We start from the raw sequence: 19,286 nt of genomic DNA, 5'->3' as shown, positions 1-19,286 counted from the left end.
ACATCTCTAATTCCAAAAACATTGTGAAAATTAATAAATAAAGTACTAGTTTGAATGATGAATGAATATGTAATTCATGTCAACCCTTGTAATTAGAGACTAACCTATTCTGGACATAACAATAATAGTAAACTGAATAAATAAATTCAGAGAACAAAGTAAAATGAAGATTAAGAAAATTGTATGTAACCTATTTTCATCATGATCTTACCTCTTCTGGACATAACTCGAAGGCTTTGGCAAGTGTTACCCTGGCACTGTGAGAACGCTCTAGGAAATACCTACAGTCATAGAACAAGGCATCTTAAATAACATCAAATGATAAAAGAATTACTTTGGTTACAGATTGTGAAACTTTATAGACTTAAAAGAAGCTACAGATACAATGCATTCCACTCTAAGCGAACATGAAAAACAGAATGAACAAGTTAGCATTTTATAAACATTGTAATTGAATGCAGCTCAAGATTTACTTTAACTTCAGACTTTTTTCATTTTTTACTACCCCAATTACTCCCCAAAATTTATCATTTGGTAAGCTATGAGTTCACAGCCTAAAAGACAGATGTTGCTATGAAGTGTCCAGGTCCTTACCCATTAGATGTCTCATTGGACTGTGCTGGTGGCGACCAATTGTTGTATGTGTACTGGGTGTTGCCAGCATATGGCCTCTGGAAATAATACACAGGGCAAATATAACCACACATATTCTTTTTTTAAATCCAATTTACTACCTTATGAAGTAAACTGCTTGGGTGAAAGTGGTAAAAACTGAAAATGTTGAATATGTAGCTTGCAATTTCTTATCGCTTTTAGACCATATGAAAAAGTGCAATTACATATATTGAAGATGGAAAATCCTGAAATCGGGCATAATCCTGAAATCTTTCACACATGAAACTGTCATTTTCTCTATAAAAAACGCCTATTTCTACACAATTCTACACAGACGTACAATCCTGTTTGACTTACCCTCTCCAGCTCGTCATTCAACCACTCCACGGCCCACGACCACTTCCTCTTGATTTCTCCATTGTTCTGGAGCATGGTCACTGCTGCTGGACAACTGTAGGTGAAGAAAACCAATAACAGCTGTGAAATTCATCTGCTTTATTTTGTTTCACTTTAATTTACTTCATGAATAATGACTGTAACTATAATACAGGGGCAGTACTTATGTGATATCACATTCAGAGGCTAAATTCAGTCCATAGGCATATAGTCATTTCAACAAAGCTTTGAACTTATTATTCTTTTGAATTAAGAGTGAAGAAGTGTGAATTATCTTAATAATGTTCTGACTAGTTAACAAAATTGCAACTACATGGAAATGAAAGCACAGACTTACTTAATAAATAGAGACACCATCATCTTAATGCACTGATATGCTCTCTTTTGGTAGTGATTCTTTGAGCGTTGTATTGTGTCAAATAAGCCATCTCTGTCATCTGGAATTCCTGAAATAAGAAACAGGAATATAAATTTATTGTATCAAATCATTTTACAAAATGAGAGACAAGCTACACAAATCCGACTGGCAACAAAGTAGGCTTTTCCTCTTGATAATATGTGGGTTTAAGTTTTCAGGTCAGCTGCAAGCTCTTAAATTGACTACATTTTCTGCTAACATATTACACAGATTTACAATTTCAGCCCATTTCCAACCTCTTATTTAATATAAAATAGTCATTAACCTTTGAACGGTCACTGTAAATTTTCTGCCTACCTTTGAGTGCATTGTGTATCCTGTGATTCTGCCAGGAGTCTTCTAGTAACAACATCTGTAGTAACAGGTCTAGATACGGCCTCAGTTCATAGGTGTACGCATAGGCCACCTGGAGTTAACATTCATATGGTCTTTCATAGACATTAATGTATGATATATTATACTATACACAAGACATTGCATGAAATAAAATTAGAAAGCTACATGTCAATACACACCAACAGGTAAAACAGCTATGAATTTTAGCCGAAACACTTTCATATGAAAATTCCGCAAACTGATAAAAGCAAAAATCAGAAATTCCAAAAAGGTTTTCATAAGATGGGTTACGAAGGAAATGTACTGTCATCAACTGTTTACAACTACCCTGTCATCTTTAATCCCGTTGTTTTAGTACCTACCTGCCACAGCAACTCACTGAGTACAGTGGAGGAAAAGTGAGGGTTCTCCCAGCAGCAGAACTGAAACAGAAAAACACACAAGTCTTCAATTTACCAGACATAAACCAATTATCACAAAATGTCACATAGTAATACATTATTGGTTAAAGGAAGGCATAAAAGCAGACAACCATCCAGTCTACTTAAGGTCTCACTATTATAAGACTGGATGGGCATTCTTTCAAATTGTTATTATTATTATTATGCAATAATAAACCAAGAGGTTTTTTTCTATTAAGAAATGAGACTGACTCTTGAACCTCATCTTACCCTCAATAGTTTTGTTGTTTCTTCAGAACTGTTGCAGTCTTCTATTAATTTTTTGACATAACTGAAAAAATAAAATTCCAGATCAACATCAGATTTCGAAAGGAACACAAACACTTAAAAGTTTGTTTTATTATGAAATTCACTATAATGCAGTTGAAGTGACAACGATTTAGTGATCCTCACACTTAACATATTCAATATGGTGGCCATGCGTATGTAAAAAATATTTAGAGAGAAATGCAAATCATGACATTTTGGTGCCAGATAATTTTCCCCAAGCAAACCTGTGATTAACCTCCTACAGTATGTGCCCACATACTCACCTAGTTCTACCAAACAGTAGATCTGACACTAATGGCTGTACAGGCATGAGAGGAGAGGGGTCGCCATGAGGATTGGGCATAGGCTGCTGATCCTAGAATACAGAAATCACTCAGGAGAATCAGCCAAAAAATTAACCATCGGGATACTCGTTTCCTACTTCCAAGCATGGCATTAGGATATTGAAACTGTATCTACTGCAACAAAACTGGTACTTATCATAATACAAATCATTAAAAAATATAATTTAAACATTAAGAACATAAATTTTTTGCAGACAGATGAAAATTGTCAGACAAATTATTACGAAGAATCCAGAGAAAACTATCAGTCTGCAATACTCTCTGATTAATAAATTACATCAACGAAGACAACTATATCTACCTCTTTAGCTGATACTTACACTATTTGAAGACTGACTCTTGCTTGACACATCACAGCAGCGGACCAGTTGTGAGACAACGGCGTACAGTTTGCCCAGTTCTGCATACTGGTACTTGATAGGTGGACCTGGGCCCTCATCTAGCGCCACCTGGATGAATGTGGCTGGAACGTTCAGCTTCAACAGTTGGTGTTTCTGAAATGAAGGTGGAGATACATCACTATTATTGAAATTTATAATTAATGTTGTGTGTGTGCGTGCGCGCGAATGTGCATGCCTGAAAGGGAAGAGCAAGTCAGATATCAACATGAAATATTTTGATCTCAGACTATTTTCATAAAGAAGGTTCTTGGGCACCGCAGCACTTCCATACACATACCTCCTGAACTCCTAGACTGGCATACATCAAGAACAGATGGAAATATTGTGTGAGATGCCTGCCGTGTTCAGAGACTTCCTTCTTCAGTAGGTTCAGAACGGCCACCAGAATGTGGTCACTCAAGGTTGACCCGGGGTCAGCAGGCTGGCCAGCAGCTGAAATAGAAAGTGAAAGTAAGGTAAAATCATGTGGGGGGATACTTCTTGTTATACCATCAGCATTTTAAAATTTCAGAGCATAGAGAAGATGAGTTTAACTTTCAACAAGGCAGCAAAGCTGTCAAATGTACAGACAAAAAGCAGGAAATAACTATGCATAAAATAGGCTACTCTCAATTCTGATGCAAAAGTACATTATGTTAAACTGCAAATTCAACATCAAATTTTAATTATGCTCAACAGGTAATACCAATGTAAGTAAAACGTGTAACAAGCATAAGGCTTCAGGCCCATGGGAGTTCAAGTTCACACTTTGAAAATGTATAACTTAAAGAAAAAGAAGCCAATTAGACTACTTTTCCAACCCAGGCTGCATTTTAGTCCTGTGTTTCTTTTTTTGAACATTTGGCAATCATAAGTAACATGGTTTTCCAATAATGGTCATCATGGCAGCAGCACCCATAATTGTTTTCTTCTATTCTGATGCAATATTACATATTGGTTAACAGCATAATGACCGTCAATTTTTAATAATAAAATATACGTATCATGGATTTTCAGAAAATGTGACTAGCATGGGTCTTCAAGCATGTAGAACTTCAAAGTCACACCTTGAAAATGCCAATATGTGAAATATGCTGAAAAGTGAAAAAAAAGCATAACTTCTACAATAATGGCCCGATCATGCTAATTTTCGAACTTGACCTGCGTTTTATTAATATTCATCAGCTCTGTAAATATAAAGCCCAAAAGTAAAACTGCCTTCCACTTATCATGTTTACAATGAAAGTGCAAGGCGCTGGTGACGGCGGTGAAGGCGCTGACGGCGAAGACAGACGCAGGTGATGGCAATATGTACAGACACATTTTTGACACATCTGTACATATTTACTGTACTGTTTGAGAACAGTAAGTGACATGGTTTTTCTTAAATGGTCATCATGGGAGCAGTGCCCAAAGTAGGTTTTTTTCAAATTTTGATGCAATATTACATAATGTTTAACAGCATAATGACCATCAATTTTTAATAATAAAATATTAGTATCATGGATATTCAGAAAATGTGACTAGCAAAGGTCTTCAGGCCCATGGAACTTCAAAGTCACAACTTGAAAATGCCAAAATGTAAATAAGACAGCACTGTTCTGAAATGTTTTTTTTCCCATTTTTAACAATTTTTAACATAAAACAAAATTAACAGTTTACTGCCATTTTTATATGATCAACTAAGAAAATTGATGAGATGGGAAAAATATCAATAAAGCAGTGTTAAATGTCCAATTTCTTCCATTCTGAGATTCTGAACATAGTGAATGATTGAATCTGACAAACTGCAATGATATGAGTTTATTTCCATTTTTGAAACTTCATTACACAATACACGATAACAAGTTTACCATCATTTTTACAAAATCAACTAACAATGTTGTAAAGATGCAGGAAATGTCAAACAAAAACTTTTACGTATCTTATTAGTTTAATAATGAGACTGTTAACATGCCTAAGAATTGAATCTGAGGAAATGTGAAAAATATGCTGAAAAGTGAAAAAACAGCATAACTTCTACAATAATGGCCCGATCATGCTGATTTTCGAACTTGACCTGCGTTTTATGAATATTCACCAGCTCTGTAAATATAATGCCAAAAAGTAAAACTGCCCTCCACTTATCGTGTTTACAAGGAAAGTGCACGGCATCGGCATCGGCATCGGCATCGGCATCGCCATCGCCATCGGCGGTATCGGCGACGACAGACGCAGGCGATGGCAATATGTACAGACACATCTGTGTCTGTACATAAAAATAAAGTTAATTCCTTTGAAAACCTAATACCTTAACATAAAATATAAAACAATTGGTAGGCTGAAATAATAAGAATTTGACATGGAAAACTGTTTATAAACTATTGTCAATAAATCAGATTACCTGACATAAAAAGATGCAAACATCGACTCTAAAAATGCACTATTGCCATGTTATGCATAAAAAGGTCTTCATTCAACAACATTCATTAAATGGGCATTTCAGTACAATCCCATGACAAATTGATTTTCCTTAACTCACCATACAGTCCCTGTATGAGTGGAGGTGGAGTGGAGCCATCTTGTAGAGAGAAGTGGGACACAAACACTAAAATCTTCACAAATGCATTACGAACCTATGGAACAGAAAATTATGTTAGAATAAATTTAATACATGAGTAGTAACTGTTTAACCTTTTTAAATTATTCATTCAATTTTTCATTTAAAAAATCCCATATTAATTTTTTCTATAATTTACACATCAAATGGTTTACTACTCAAGAGAGTCAAAAATGGCATCCAAATTCTCATCCACTTTGTATTTGTTTTCTTTTTCTTCTGAACTAGAGTGTTTAAAGTAAAGAAAATTTGTACACAACAGATGCATGATAGATAAATTATGCTATTTCCCCTTACCTCTGAGCTAGGGCATTCTAGGAGATATTCAGCAAATCTTGACGGGTGTGCAAAGAGTACATTGTGGGCAAACCAGCTGCGCACATTCTTGCTATGGCGGAGATGTATACTGAGTGCATCGTACCACTCTGTGGCTGGACCCCTGGAAAATTTTTTAAAAAAAATTTTTAGACAGAGGCATATCTTAAAGAAACAGCTCTATGGCAAGTACTCAAGTTCCACCAAGGTCGAAATGTTTGATACTAATTTATTAGTTTCATTTTATTTTTCATCTTTTTCAAAAAGATCATAACATCTCAGTGGCACCCTCATTGCTCTTTTATAAAACTTATCAATCAATGAAAAAAAATTCAACTCACAACGTGAATCTCATATCAAACACTTTATCATACCTGACAACTCAATACAACATTTCTGTGGGACTTTTCACTACACACATGTACAGAAAACAGACATTCTTAAAGCACTATAAGATAATCATCTTTACCTCAGTGTTTTCTTAGTGTGCAGGCCCACACTGAACAGGAACTTGGAGGCTACCTGGATGCTTATCATGGCTAACTCTTCTGCTTCTGGAGACTAAAATAGGAACAAACACTTGAAATTGTTAACCAGACAATTAAAAAACAAAGAATGAAAAACATTCATTCCAATCTTCATTTTTTCACTATGCTAACTTGAGAAAAATAACATAGATTCTAAACAAATAATTGCTTGGAAAAAATTGGAAAATGTTATTATTATTTTTCTGAAAAAAAAAATCATTATTTTGCTGTAGTATTTTTCAATTCTATATGGTTTAACTAAAAACATCAGAGAAGCATGGTTCTCCCCAGGATTTGAAAATAGCCCTTATTTTTTTTTTACGCAAGAGTACCGAAGCTCGCGAAGCGAGGCACAAAGGGGGGGGGGGGGGGGGGGGGGGGGGGAGGGGGGGGGGCGGGGGGGGGAGTCCGGGGATGTGCCCTCCGGAGGAAAAACTTTCATTATTTCATGCAAAAAGGGTGCAATCCCATGCAATCTGAAGCTGTCATTAAATCGTTACACATAGCCCACTTGCAGGACCAAATTTTGCGGGAAAATCAGGGCTAGACACTAACTTTTATGAGCACCTGTCCGAATTTCAATCCAACCTGTCCAACAAAACTAATATTTTTTCTATTCATACCATTGAACTTTGTAAATAAATATGTGTAGTCATACATTTAATGCATTTATTGCCAAGACATTAAATTAAATGCGCCGGAAAATGCACCTTAAAGTGGATTTATTTTCAGATAAAAAGTTGTTTTTTCATACTTGTGAACTCTTGAAGATTTAATCTTGCATATAAGTCTGATTTAACATTATAAAGTTTCAATCAGGGCTTCTCCTAGGATTTTGGGTACAGGGTCTGCTAATTGTAAATCTCTGCAATTTGATAACAAATTCACATGAAGTTTAACCAAAGCAAAATATAAATACCCTGAGTGGCAGGTGGGGAGGGGGTACTGTTAGATTAATTTTATTAAAATATTCAAAAGTTCAATGAAAAATTAAGGAATATTCATCTTATAATACTTTACTTATATTTATGTTAACAATTTAACTTTTTAGGGGTTATCTTGTGTTTGATTTTCTTAAATATATGAGTTAAATAAAATCAGTATAAAAAAGTTCCCCTTTTTATTTAAATTCTCATATTTGTTATTACTAATTTCTTCCTTACATCAATACCACACTGTTATATGACAGCAATGTTAATTTATCATATTCCAGCACTAAATTTTTAACTGTAAATAATATAGGTGATGATAAAGTCATTAAAGAAAACATCATACAAAATTTCAGGTTATATTTTGGCAAATAAACAATATTTCAACAAGATCTTCAGTCCCAAAGATTTCACGTTCTGTAGTGATTAGATAGCATACAACGTATTTGATTGACAGGCAGTATGTTGCCTGGACAACGAACTAGATATAGCCAGTTCATCTAGTCCAATCTGGCTTTGTAACCAGCATAGTACTTGTGTTGTTTCTGTAACGGTCTGTCTCTCTAGAGCACGTAGATTTTTAACCAAATAAATATTCAGTAGTGAGCCTGTTATGTGAATAAATTTTGTCTGATGAAGTTCTGGAGGGTGTTCACTTTCATAACTTGGCGGTAAGTTTGCTCAGACTTCGTTTTGTGACTGCACGTGTTTTGTGCCAAAAGTAGGTCATTCTTTTCAGTACCGTGTAGGAGGAGACAAAAAGACGTTAGTATGCATTAAAAATGATTTTTAAAAAAGATTTTTGCTCCAAATTTCTCATAAACCATGACCTGTATTAAATAGCGTTGCATCTTTTCTGACATTTTCTCTTGCCGCATGGATACATTTATTTATAAATGATCACGACTGCTACTATTCTTCAGTCAAAATAACATGAAGGATTGACTATTTATTATATTTCTCCAAAAATATAGATAAAGCAAACAAATCTCACAGAATTACATTGATGACGAAACTAATAAGCGGATGTTGATATTCGAAACTTGTCAGTACGCAGGTCCCGCGCCCTCAACATAAGATGTTATACTTGTATTACTGCGCCAGGCAGAACAAAAATAAACAACTTAACGCGCACACAAGAGATCCAAGTACGCACACAATCGTTTTTATTTTACGGTTTACGTCGCGACTGTCAGGAATAAAGGCAGTAAAGGCATTGGTCACACACACACACTCTTAAAGGGTATCGGAGTTCAAAGAAGCGTATCGGCAAAAAAAATAGCGTATCGGGGCCGATACGCTATGAAGGCCTGGGGAGAACCCTGGAGAAGCCACTCACCAGTTTCTCCATCCCCGGTGGCAGGGCTAGGTACAAGTGGTTACAGGTGAGCAGTTTCTTCATGAACTGGAAATACTCCACACAGAACTGGTTCTTGTTGTGCATGAACTGGATATTCTGTTTCCTTACACACCGCTCTATTGCAGTAGGCATGGTCACTTGGTTGGTCTTGTTTTCTGCAAATATATAACACATAAATAAAGATGACTGCTGTTTGAGAAGTTTTTTTTTTTTAATTTATTTATTTTTATTTTTTAGCACAGACTCTCAAGCATCATTAGACAAAAAGTTGTGATAAATACCCTATCTCCTGAACTGAAAATCATATATTTGTAAAATGGCAGTTGTAAAATGAACCAGAAAAAAATTTTTCATTAATAAAACACTTCAATAACATATAAAACTGTACATTTTTATAATCAGTATTTCCATCAGCTCACCTATGGTTAAATCCTGCATGCTCTTGCTCATGTCAAAGTCAGTGTGGGAGGTATATGATATGTCCATCCTCTCATATATCAATATGTAGGCATTCCACCATCTCTTCTGTCTCCTATATGACATTCTGGAATTGAGAGTCAAGAATGGGTTAGATATATAGTACTTATTGATACCATGATATCAGCAGGAATCATTGGGCAGGTACAAAACTAAAAGCTGAGATGCAATCTTGAACTGTTCAACCTCTAAACCATCACTATCAGGTTTTACTAAACTTCATCAAATCTTATTTTCAAACAGACTGAAAACTAGGAATGCATACAAACCTATTTCCCTCTTAACAAAATCAGCAATTATTATTTTTATATTTATCACAGGTTCTTCTCATGTACAAAAAAAAAAAAAAAAAAAAAAAAAAGATATCTCCTTGTTCCATTTGGCATTTTACACCACTCCTTGATTCTCCATATAGTTTTTACTTACCTCTTCAACATGTGGTCAAACACTTCACCCAGATATTCCCCACCAAAACACTGGTTCTTCATTTCCTCATCATCCTCCATCTTGCACTCTGTCACCTCTCCATCATCAAACTTGTACCATTTAGCCTGCTCTGAGCCAGCCCTATAGATAGCAATGTACCACAGTGATTAATGAGTAATAGAAGATATCACTGTAGTTACGAGTTTATGAGTATGAGTACTGTTCAAGGCTGCAAACTTTTTATGTACCTTTTAGGGTATATTTGGTGGGAAAGTTATTTCTCCGTCTACCAAAATTGTAGGAAAATCTTCATCAAACTTTAGGTTAGGAGACAAGTATTGATTAATCTTCAATAAATGATAAAGTTTTGCTATCGGCCTAATAGGGATTATTCTAAGTTACTAGCCAGACTGAACTAGTCTAGCTGTAGCAGATGTAATTTCTGTTCATTTGAAAACTAAACATATCACATTATCTATAATTCCACCTCACATAGCGACCTCTCACCTGTGTAATATATATGAGTAATAGTGACCACCACTGGCCTGTCCACTGTGGACCACCACCCCAATCAGTCTGTACTTTGTATAGTGACCACTCACCTGTGTAATATATATGAGTAATAGTGACCACCACTGGCCTGTCCACTGTGGACCACCACCCCAATCAGTCTGTACTTTGTACACTGTGTCTTGGTCAGGTCTGTGATGTCCTCCTCTATCATTTCACCTGAAATAGGTCCGTATAAGTCAGTTATAAGCAATGAGGTAAATGGTTATTGGAAATGGAAGATACAAGGTCTGAAAATAATTTCAACTTGTAATTTGTACCAACTTTCAGCTATTCTGTACAATCACCAATGAAATGCGATATATTTATCAAGCTGCTAACACTATATCACTCTTCATGGGGAAAACTTTGGAGATACTGAAAGTCCGGGACCTGCACTGCAAGAAACCCCAAGCTCTTCCTGATTCTGTGCAGGTCAGAAATAAATATTTATTTCTTTACGTCTATGTTTACAGGTGATTTATCATAAAATTTGTATTTTCACATAGACCTTGCCAGTGCTTACCTTCTATTTTTGCCAGCCCTAGTACTGTGAAGGGATCCATGTCAAACTCCCTTGGGAACTCAAAGTAATCGTTAAACTTGATTGCACATTCCCTCTCCCAGTCATAGTCAAACCGTTTGAGCTGGATAGCTAATATACTGGGTAGTTTTTTAATGCACAGCCTCTTGACAGTGTCAACCTGGAACACAGAAATCACAGATCATAGATATATATAAACATTGAAGGGAAGAAATCAGAGGACGTCCATAGACCAATTTCCACTGTATAGTGCATAAAGTGAGATCAGAGGCAGGATGGAGAACATAGGCAGTGAGGTGATAGTGTGTGTGTGTGTGTGTGTGTGTGTGTGAGAGAGAGAGAGAGAGAGAGAGAGAGAGAGAGAGAGAGAGAGAGAGAGAGAGAGAGAGAGAGAGGGAGGCAAGGGCCATAGCTGCACACAGTGAACATACATTGCAACACTGACCTTTTTATTACACTTTTCACAGTGGTAGGCATTGGCACCCTCCAGCAGGTCCCCCTTCACATACTGCTCCAGGGACTCTAGTAAGTTGGTGTGGTTGCGAATGTCTACGTTGAGTGTGGTGAACGACTCTTCACGAGAATACCTGGAATAACAGCAGCACTGACCTGAACATTGTTATATTTGGTTTTTACAGCACAATAATCTATGGGCAATAAACCAGAAAAGGCAGCTTGCAATTTCTGATTTCATTTAGAGGATATAAGAAATGATCAAAATGAAGACTGATAATCCTGAAATCAGCATAAACCTGAAAACTTTCACTCATGCACATATCAAGTCTTAAATCTACACCAACATGTCTAAAATATTCACCTGTCTGGTCTTAAATGTTCTGATGTGCTAACATGCCCACAATTGCCAGTCTAAGACATTGAACTTACCTATGTGGACAATACTGCCAGGTTCAATGAAGACACAATTCATAACATACCTATGTGGACAATCTTTGCAGATCTTCTGGTCAGCAAAGGAGCCTCCCAGCACCTTGGACAGTATGGGAGGGTGTCCCTCTGTCTTCAGAGCTTCATCTAGACTGTCTACCAAACTGTTGAAAAATTCTAATGCATCGTGCTGCTCTCGTAGGTTAACTGGTTCTCCCCACAGCCTGGAGGAAAAAAAATTAATTGTGTTCAAAAATTATCAGATTTTAAATTTTTCATAGGACAATTTTTAATTTTTTTAAATGTTTTCAGTTACTCCATCCTTATTCAAGTTTTAGTGTTTTCTTGTCCAAAAAAGCCAAAACTTTTGACTACCTGACTTATAAATTTATTTCTCAAGGTTATGCAATTTTACAAAATTACACTCAAAATTTAGCTACAAACTCTAAACCTATTGCTACCAGTCTTCTAGCTCAGCAGTAAAATGTAAAGACCACAGAGTCCACTCACTTGAAATGTTTCCAGAACCCTCTGGGCACATAATATTGTAGTTTGCTGCAGGCTAGATGACCAAAGATCATCTGGACCTGTCTACACACACCCAGGTGGTAGCTCTTACGGTCATCTTCCTTGTTAGATGGGGACTTCTCCTCATCCTTCCTCTCCTCCTCATTGCTTTCTTGGTTACTCTGCAACACATATAATATATACATAACTTGACTGACCTCTATAACACATTTTCATCTTCTTAATTTAATTTTGTAGTGCCTGCCCTCAAACTATACTGTGGCTCCTCACATCAAATATGTGTCCTAAACTGATTATAGTATGTGGTCTCATATTACAAAATGTGACCTTACCTGATTGTAGTATGTGACCTCATTGTCATGCTTCTCCTCCGTCTCCTCTTCCTCTAACTCCTCCACAGCGCCCTCTACAGCCAGAATGCCTCGTCTAATTGGGTCAATCATAAATAACTGAAAATACAGAGAGGATGAAGTTAATATTTTGTATGCTTTACAGAATACAAGGCACAACAATCTTAACATTGCAAAATCTGATTTGAAACCACACATCTTCTTGATTGAGTGCGTCATAAAGTGCTTTATTCTGGCAAAGCAATTTATATGAACTTACACCTATGCCCTATACTTTTAACAGTTCTCATATTGAATAACACCACCCATACATCTCTTCTGGACACTTTACTTCTTCATCAATTCACCAAATTTCATGTTTCACTGCCACACTCACCTGTTGTAGTACAGAGTTCATATAACATGTGGCTCCAGCATTCTTCAAGCCTACAAAACCTTTGTATGGCCGTGGCCCTACTGGAGGCAGGTACTCCCACTCTGTCAGGGCTGGTTCATGGCCTGGAGAGAGGGAGAGATAAGGGGGGGAGTCATAAGAATGAGGTCCTCAGCTGATCTCTTGTCATTATAAAGATCTTCAACTCATTCCCTTCCTTGGTATTAATTTTTTTTGGTATTGTGATTGTGAAATAGTGAAGTTGAAGTTGGTATGTAATCCTTTCATCTCAAAATTGTATTTTGTAAAAAGACTTCTAAATATAAACACAAAGGTAAGACTTGTACTTCAAGGCCAGTTAAAGAAATGTGCTCACAACTAGACAGGCAGTAATTCCTGTATAACAGTGAGCACAAATGTTATGTACACATAATGACCACCCTGGGGCAACCCTCTCTGAAAATGCCCAATTAATGCCTACCTGAGTAATACATGTCCGTGAGCATTTCTGCAAGCATTTGCAGGTTTTGCACGCAGCCCGTACACAGCGCGACCAGCAGGTCAAAGGCGGCAATCACAGTCTGGGGGGTAGAGCACACAGGAATGGCTTGTTCTGAGGGAAGCTCCCCATTCAACTTTCTCACCTGGAGTACTATCTTGGAGGCAGGGAAAATGAAGTCTTCTACTATTTCCTAGTTGGTACAAAGAAGATGATGATACTTATAATTAGTTACGAAAGAGACAGGGAAATGTCAAAAGGGGCAAGAGGAGCAAAAAAAACAAATGGTTTACAAATAAGAAGCAGTCTAAACATTGAAATATTTTAATTAACTTAGGACCGACAAAATGCCGTCCACATTTAACACATTATACTAATTCATGGTAGCCTTTAAACAAAACAACCAGATTAGTTTGGAAGTGGTAAATGCCTTGCAGACCAAATAATATGTGCCACAGGGAAAAATCACAAAATAATATAACTACAGTCCTTCAAAGTATTTTCTTGTTTACCTTGATGAGATTAGCCCCTCCCTTTTCAGCTCCTATATTATATTTCTTCTCTACAGGCTGAAAGGCAATCAGTTCCTTGGTGACCCCCAGATGACCTTCAAGGAGAGCCTCTTCCACTGGGACCTCCCCTGTTTTTAACACCTCATCCTGAAATGTGACATTATTATTACAGTATCAATCATAAATTCTTCTATCTTTCAAGGAAAAAAAAATTACCCCTCTTTTTAAAGTTGCCAGAAGAAATAAAATCCTTCACCTCAATTTTAACCAGTTGTAAAAACATTTCATAAATATTCCCTTATGTAAACTTACCCTAACTCTCTTCAGCCACTGGATCTCATTATTCAACAACACCTCAGCATTTGGCAGTGGAGCTTGGGCCTGGGTGTAAGCATAATTCAGCAACCTGGGCAGAGAGAAATTATAAATATTTTCAATTTTCCATGAATTTTTCAAGACCTGTGAATTTTTTTCCTCCCTGAAAAGTCCTTAAAATTACGATTATGTTAGGTTAAGATGAAACATTGCAAGTGTTTGTGTGCATTGGAAATAGGTAACAGCTGAAATTTGTAATTACCAGATCTTTCCAATATAATGTACAATTTCCCTTAATTTACAATTAATCATCTGACAGGGTTATATAAAAGTAAAATATATCTACAACTTACCTACAAAGAAGCTGGAAATAATCATGCGCTTGTTTGGCATAGTCCTTAGCATGACTCTGAAAAAGTAACAAAACACAATTTTAAGAAAATCTGAACTTCCTAATTTATTACAGTAACTTGAATTTATTTTGGGGCAAAGTACACTATAGATTTGGTCTACTGCCAAATGTACTGTGTGTGGCAGTACACCAGTGTTCTCACCTGTAAAACTGTGAACAGCAGGGTGACAAAAAAGACCAAGGGTCTGTGTCCACTGCTGCACTTGGAGGCTATCAGGTATAACTGCTCACAGGAGGCAGCACGTACAGACCTAGAGGACAAGAGGAGCTGTGATCAGCGAATCAAGGTACGGATGATTTGAGATGCAAGTTTAAAGGTAGGTAGGTAGGTATGTGTGTGTGCGTGCGTGCGTGTGCACAATGTCGGTACATACATACCCAAAGCTTAACACAAACTGATTCAGAAATTGGTTTTTGCAGCTGTATCAAAGAGCTATAAAGTTAGAAATCCCTTTAATTAATTCATTCAATATTCCCTTGGTAAAACTAAACCAACACCTGATTTAAATTCTGCAAAGTTTTTCTTTCAGTCCAATGGACATATTAACTTAACATACTATAACTGGGGCCATACCTGCTCTTGCTGAGTAGTAGTAGGTCCACTATAAAGCACTGCCATGCCTTGTCCTTACTGAGGGTCTCCAGGGCAGAGGGACACAGAGCCAGGGAGATGGTCAGACACTCCAGAGACTCCTTACACACACTGATATCTTCAGGGTCCTGCTTACTACTGTCAGCCTGGAATTGGATACAGGTATGGATGTTGTATTATGTGTGTTATGTGCAGATCAGCAAAATATACTATGTATTATGTCTTGTATGTGTAAATTGTCTTCATTTACTTTGTTTTGAATGATCTTTTTCACTTCATTTGGTTGACTCCCCCCATTCCAAATTCTCCCTCTCTCTTCCCCTCTCTCTTCCCCTCTCCTCTCTGTCTAGGTAAGTATCATATTATGTATGTCCTTTGGAGACTTTGAAACTTTTTTTGACAATTCATTTTCATTAAATTTGATTGCCCACCCCCTTCCCAAATTCTCTCTCTCTCTCTCTCTCTCTCACCTTCTCATGAGCCTTATGTATGTCCTCACTGGTTGCACTGACCAGCTGGACACAGCCACTGGACGCTGCCCAGGCAATCTTCTGCAGGGCTTTGATAGTGGTCAGGTCTGGCTTGGTACCCACAGCCTGATAAAGGCACATTTATACATAAGTAATTCCTAATTCAACATTTAGTTGGTACTTTTTTACAGCAAAAATTTGACAAACAACCCACCACTATAAAACTTTTCTACACTTTCACCACTTGTGTTAATATAGCCTGCTACTGTTGTGAAGTCATGAAACGATCAAAAGTGATCGAAATGCACAGGATAAAAAAATGACTGCAAACAACTCGAAATTATCCATTTATTTATTTTAAGACCTTAAAAAGCTATATACCCCTTTACCCCTCACCTCTTCCTTCAGAAAAGCCCCAAGCCTGGCTGCCACATTCCTCAACATGTACTCTGACCCAGGGTTAGGCATGTGGTGGAGAGCCGTCTGTATGAGGACAGCGTGACTGTGTTCACTGGCTGTGATCTGTGTGGGAGAGTCGGACTGACACGCCTCCGCCACCACGCCCACTATGGCGTGTCCCACTGTGGTCAGCAAGAGTTTACAGATCTTCAAGATGGGGAGGAAGGCAGACCTGGGGAGATGAGGACACGACAGGTTATCATAAACATGGACCCAAGTTTTACCTGTGACATTCCCAAGCAAGTCTATAGAATGTAGACTTCATCTTCTTCCAACATTTTGCTGAGGCCAATAGCACCTCGGTTCTAATATGTCCAGTCCTCAATCTTGTTCTGTAATATATGCCCTGCTTCTGGTACTATTTCTAGACTTACAGTTTTTGTTGTTACTATAAATAATTACGTTGACTTAGCTGTTATCGCCTTCTCATCACTTTGACTGGTCACTGATTTCAGACCTACATGATGCCCTTACCTTTTTGTTGGCAAGTCAGCATTTGACAAAAAGTTATTCTTTGTCAGCATGTTCAGTGTGGCAGCCACACCCCCGCTCTTGATGAAGTCCACCTGGAACTGGAACGCTTCCTCTGACAGTGGATTGGAGGCCGGCATCAGTAATGTGTACGCCACCTGGAGAAAGATAGTATGTCAAAATTATGTAAGTAAAATACATACTAATAATATCTGATCCACTTTATGATAAAATGACAAGAAGCAATCTTAATCAGTTAAGTGTTGTAACCTTCAAATACTACAGACTTGTGTTTTTAAAGACGCAACATTCCACTGACCATAAATGATCAGTCTCAGAGGAACACACACTGAGGAAGGGCACAGTAAGGACTGAAGGCATTGTTAGGTATGTGTAGAAAATGAAAAGTTTAAGCATATGTCAGAAACAAAAGACTAAACAGATGAATTTCCATCAAGATAAATGAGTTCTTTTCAAAACCAGTTTCACCTTTTTAAACACTATTTCAGATGCTCAATTCACACTGCTACTCAGTCTTGGATTTCTTACCTCCAGATAATACAAGACTTGTGTTGGCGACTGACAGAAGAACACAGACTCTAGTGTTGGAGCAAGAGAGGCTGCGCCGTGCTTCGCATGCTGATCACAGATACCACGTAACCTGTCCACGCTGTGTTTGTCAGGAGGGATTATCTTTAGTAACGCACGTGCGCTGTCGCGTAGTTTGGGGATCTGCAGATTGCTTCCCAAGTCGGAGAGTTGAAACAAGAACTGTACATAGTGGGCTGTATGGCACATGATCTGGAAATATGATAAGTGCACTTCATTAATATAACAAGTTGCATGTATGATTAACATAATTAGGTTATGATGTGCAAATAACAATGAAATACAAATATTGGGTCACATAAGAGGGATTCACAAATTGGACAGTATAAGTGTGATATACTTATTCCAAGATACACATCTTTTAAAAATGCCAAAAGGCACAAATTGTTGAAAAAATTTGTCAATATAAATAATGCTATCATTAAAAATATCAAATGACAGCTGGTGTGATGAATTTTACAAGCACATCAAGCATCACTTCTGTTTTTATTTCCGTTTCCCTTCAAGTTAAGTATTCCTTATATTCACAATCCCAATTACCAATATTTATCACCACAATCATCACCCCCTAAGACAATATTCTACCTACCACTCCAGGTAAGAGTTGCTCTGCCTCCAGATTGGGGCCATCATATGCTGTGTGTGGAGCCCCTGTGGAGCTATCACTACTGCTATCACCCCCCTAAGACAACATTCTACTTACCACTCCAGGTAAGAGCTGCTCTGCCTCCAGATTAGGGCCATCATATGCTGTGTGTGGAGACCCTGTGGAGCTATCACTACTGCTATCAGGACTAGACGGCATGTTGGTCCCCATCTGAGACAACTTGGCTGTGATTAACTGAAAGCATAAAATAGGACACATAATTTAGATTATATACACCAGTATGCATTATCTTTCTCCCCCTTAAAACTTTTCATCCCACTTGTAAGCCTCATTAAGCTAATAGTCAAGTAAAATATAAACCAGCACAATGATAAAGTGTGATAATGGAAAAATCATCTAAAACCATTGGTTAAAATTTCCACTAGACAGATAGAACTAGTAACTTTTTCAATTCTGACATCAAATATTCAAGTCTGATGCTTCTGACAGGAGCTGATGTCGCAGACATTGCAATAATTCTATAACAGAATTTGCAGGAAAAAGCCTGTGTATTAGTTGCTATCTGACCTTGGCTGTTTTTACATTGTATAATAACAGTAACAAAAGTTTTTTTTTTTTTTTTTAATTCTCCATTCTCAGGTGAAAAACATTTATGCCATTAATATAAATACATATAATGTTATAATAGTTTCTCTTACCGTTTTATCCCTAATTGGGACCTGCGACACCAGTCTCCTGTCTTCAGTGGGGTCCAGAATCTCTCCATTGACATACAGGTCTAACTTCAGGTTACTACTGTTGGCTTTTAGCCTGAAACAAAGCAAACTTATCAAATAATTCTAATTTCCAAATCAAATTTCCAAATCAGCATGTTACTACCAGCTTTCAGTCTTCATTAAATAAAGATTTGAAGTTTCATCATTTTCACAGCAACGGAATTCATGTTGCCACTGCAGTCTCAACACCCACAGGAAGGTGTGCCACTCCTATTTCACATACCCCTGTGCTACTTCCACTGACAGGTCCAACTCACCTGTGTAACACCTGCCTCCTCACTGAGCCAATCGTGTCATTAGTATGTGACCACACCTCCATGTCGTCAACCTGGCGGCCATGATTGGGAAACCTCACTACGATACCTATGTGTTTGCCGCGACAAGCCCTGTTGAGAAAAAAAATTTGTGCGTTTTGATTCAATACATAAATCTCAGCTTTGCCTCTCAACAATGTTGTAGAACTTAGAAATAAGATTAAAAGT

At 37.3% G+C, this 19,286-nt stretch overlaps 1 protein-coding gene across 1 annotated transcript in view; it reads right to left on the bottom strand.

Annotated features, from left to right (window-relative positions):
- The window catches only part of LOC106167660 (ubiquitin carboxyl-terminal hydrolase 9X-like), a 45,935-nt gene that overhangs the window by 12,494 nt on the left and 14,155 nt on the right, over nt 1–19,286 (bottom strand). The window contains exons 19-54 of the mRNA XM_086996676.1: nt 19,062–19,190; nt 18,727–18,838; nt 18,125–18,262; nt 17,362–17,613; nt 16,816–16,970; nt 16,279–16,513; nt 15,883–16,008; nt 15,395–15,558; nt 14,963–15,071; nt 14,762–14,817; nt 14,406–14,499; nt 14,094–14,240; nt 13,564–13,774; nt 13,086–13,207; nt 12,692–12,808; nt 12,342–12,520; nt 11,882–12,055; nt 11,392–11,533; nt 10,929–11,106; nt 10,456–10,582; nt 9,854–9,994; nt 9,370–9,494; nt 8,930–9,105; nt 6,604–6,695; nt 6,117–6,258; nt 5,742–5,835; nt 3,519–3,673; nt 3,161–3,334; nt 2,760–2,851; nt 2,437–2,497; nt 2,128–2,187; nt 1,727–1,835; nt 1,349–1,457; nt 973–1,066; nt 595–671; nt 212–281 (exon numbers count right to left, since the gene is read on the bottom strand). Of these exons, the coding sequence (XP_086852802.1) occupies nt 212–281; nt 595–671; nt 973–1,066; nt 1,349–1,457; nt 1,727–1,835; nt 2,128–2,187; nt 2,437–2,497; nt 2,760–2,851; nt 3,161–3,334; nt 3,519–3,673; nt 5,742–5,835; nt 6,117–6,258; nt 6,604–6,695; nt 8,930–9,105; nt 9,370–9,494; nt 9,854–9,994; nt 10,456–10,582; nt 10,929–11,106; nt 11,392–11,533; nt 11,882–12,055; nt 12,342–12,520; nt 12,692–12,808; nt 13,086–13,207; nt 13,564–13,774; nt 14,094–14,240; nt 14,406–14,499; nt 14,762–14,817; nt 14,963–15,071; nt 15,395–15,558; nt 15,883–16,008; nt 16,279–16,513; nt 16,816–16,970; nt 17,362–17,613; nt 18,125–18,262; nt 18,727–18,838; nt 19,062–19,190 (4,738 nt within the window). The remainder of the gene's footprint in view (nt 1–211; nt 282–594; nt 672–972; nt 1,067–1,348; nt 1,458–1,726; nt 1,836–2,127; nt 2,188–2,436; nt 2,498–2,759; nt 2,852–3,160; nt 3,335–3,518; nt 3,674–5,741; nt 5,836–6,116; nt 6,259–6,603; nt 6,696–8,929; nt 9,106–9,369; nt 9,495–9,853; nt 9,995–10,455; nt 10,583–10,928; nt 11,107–11,391; nt 11,534–11,881; nt 12,056–12,341; nt 12,521–12,691; nt 12,809–13,085; nt 13,208–13,563; nt 13,775–14,093; nt 14,241–14,405; nt 14,500–14,761; nt 14,818–14,962; nt 15,072–15,394; nt 15,559–15,882; nt 16,009–16,278; nt 16,514–16,815; nt 16,971–17,361; nt 17,614–18,124; nt 18,263–18,726; nt 18,839–19,061; nt 19,191–19,286) is intronic.

The sequence above is a fragment of the Lingula anatina genome, chromosome 10, assembly GCF_051362555.1.
Source record: "Lingula anatina isolate TDL-2025a chromosome 10, LinAna3.0, whole genome shotgun sequence".
Lineage (NCBI taxonomy): Eukaryota > Metazoa > Brachiopoda > Lingulata > Lingulida > Lingulidae > Lingula > Lingula anatina.
Note: the sequence above shows the minus strand (reverse complement) of the source record. Positions and strands in the feature narration are given on the sequence as shown.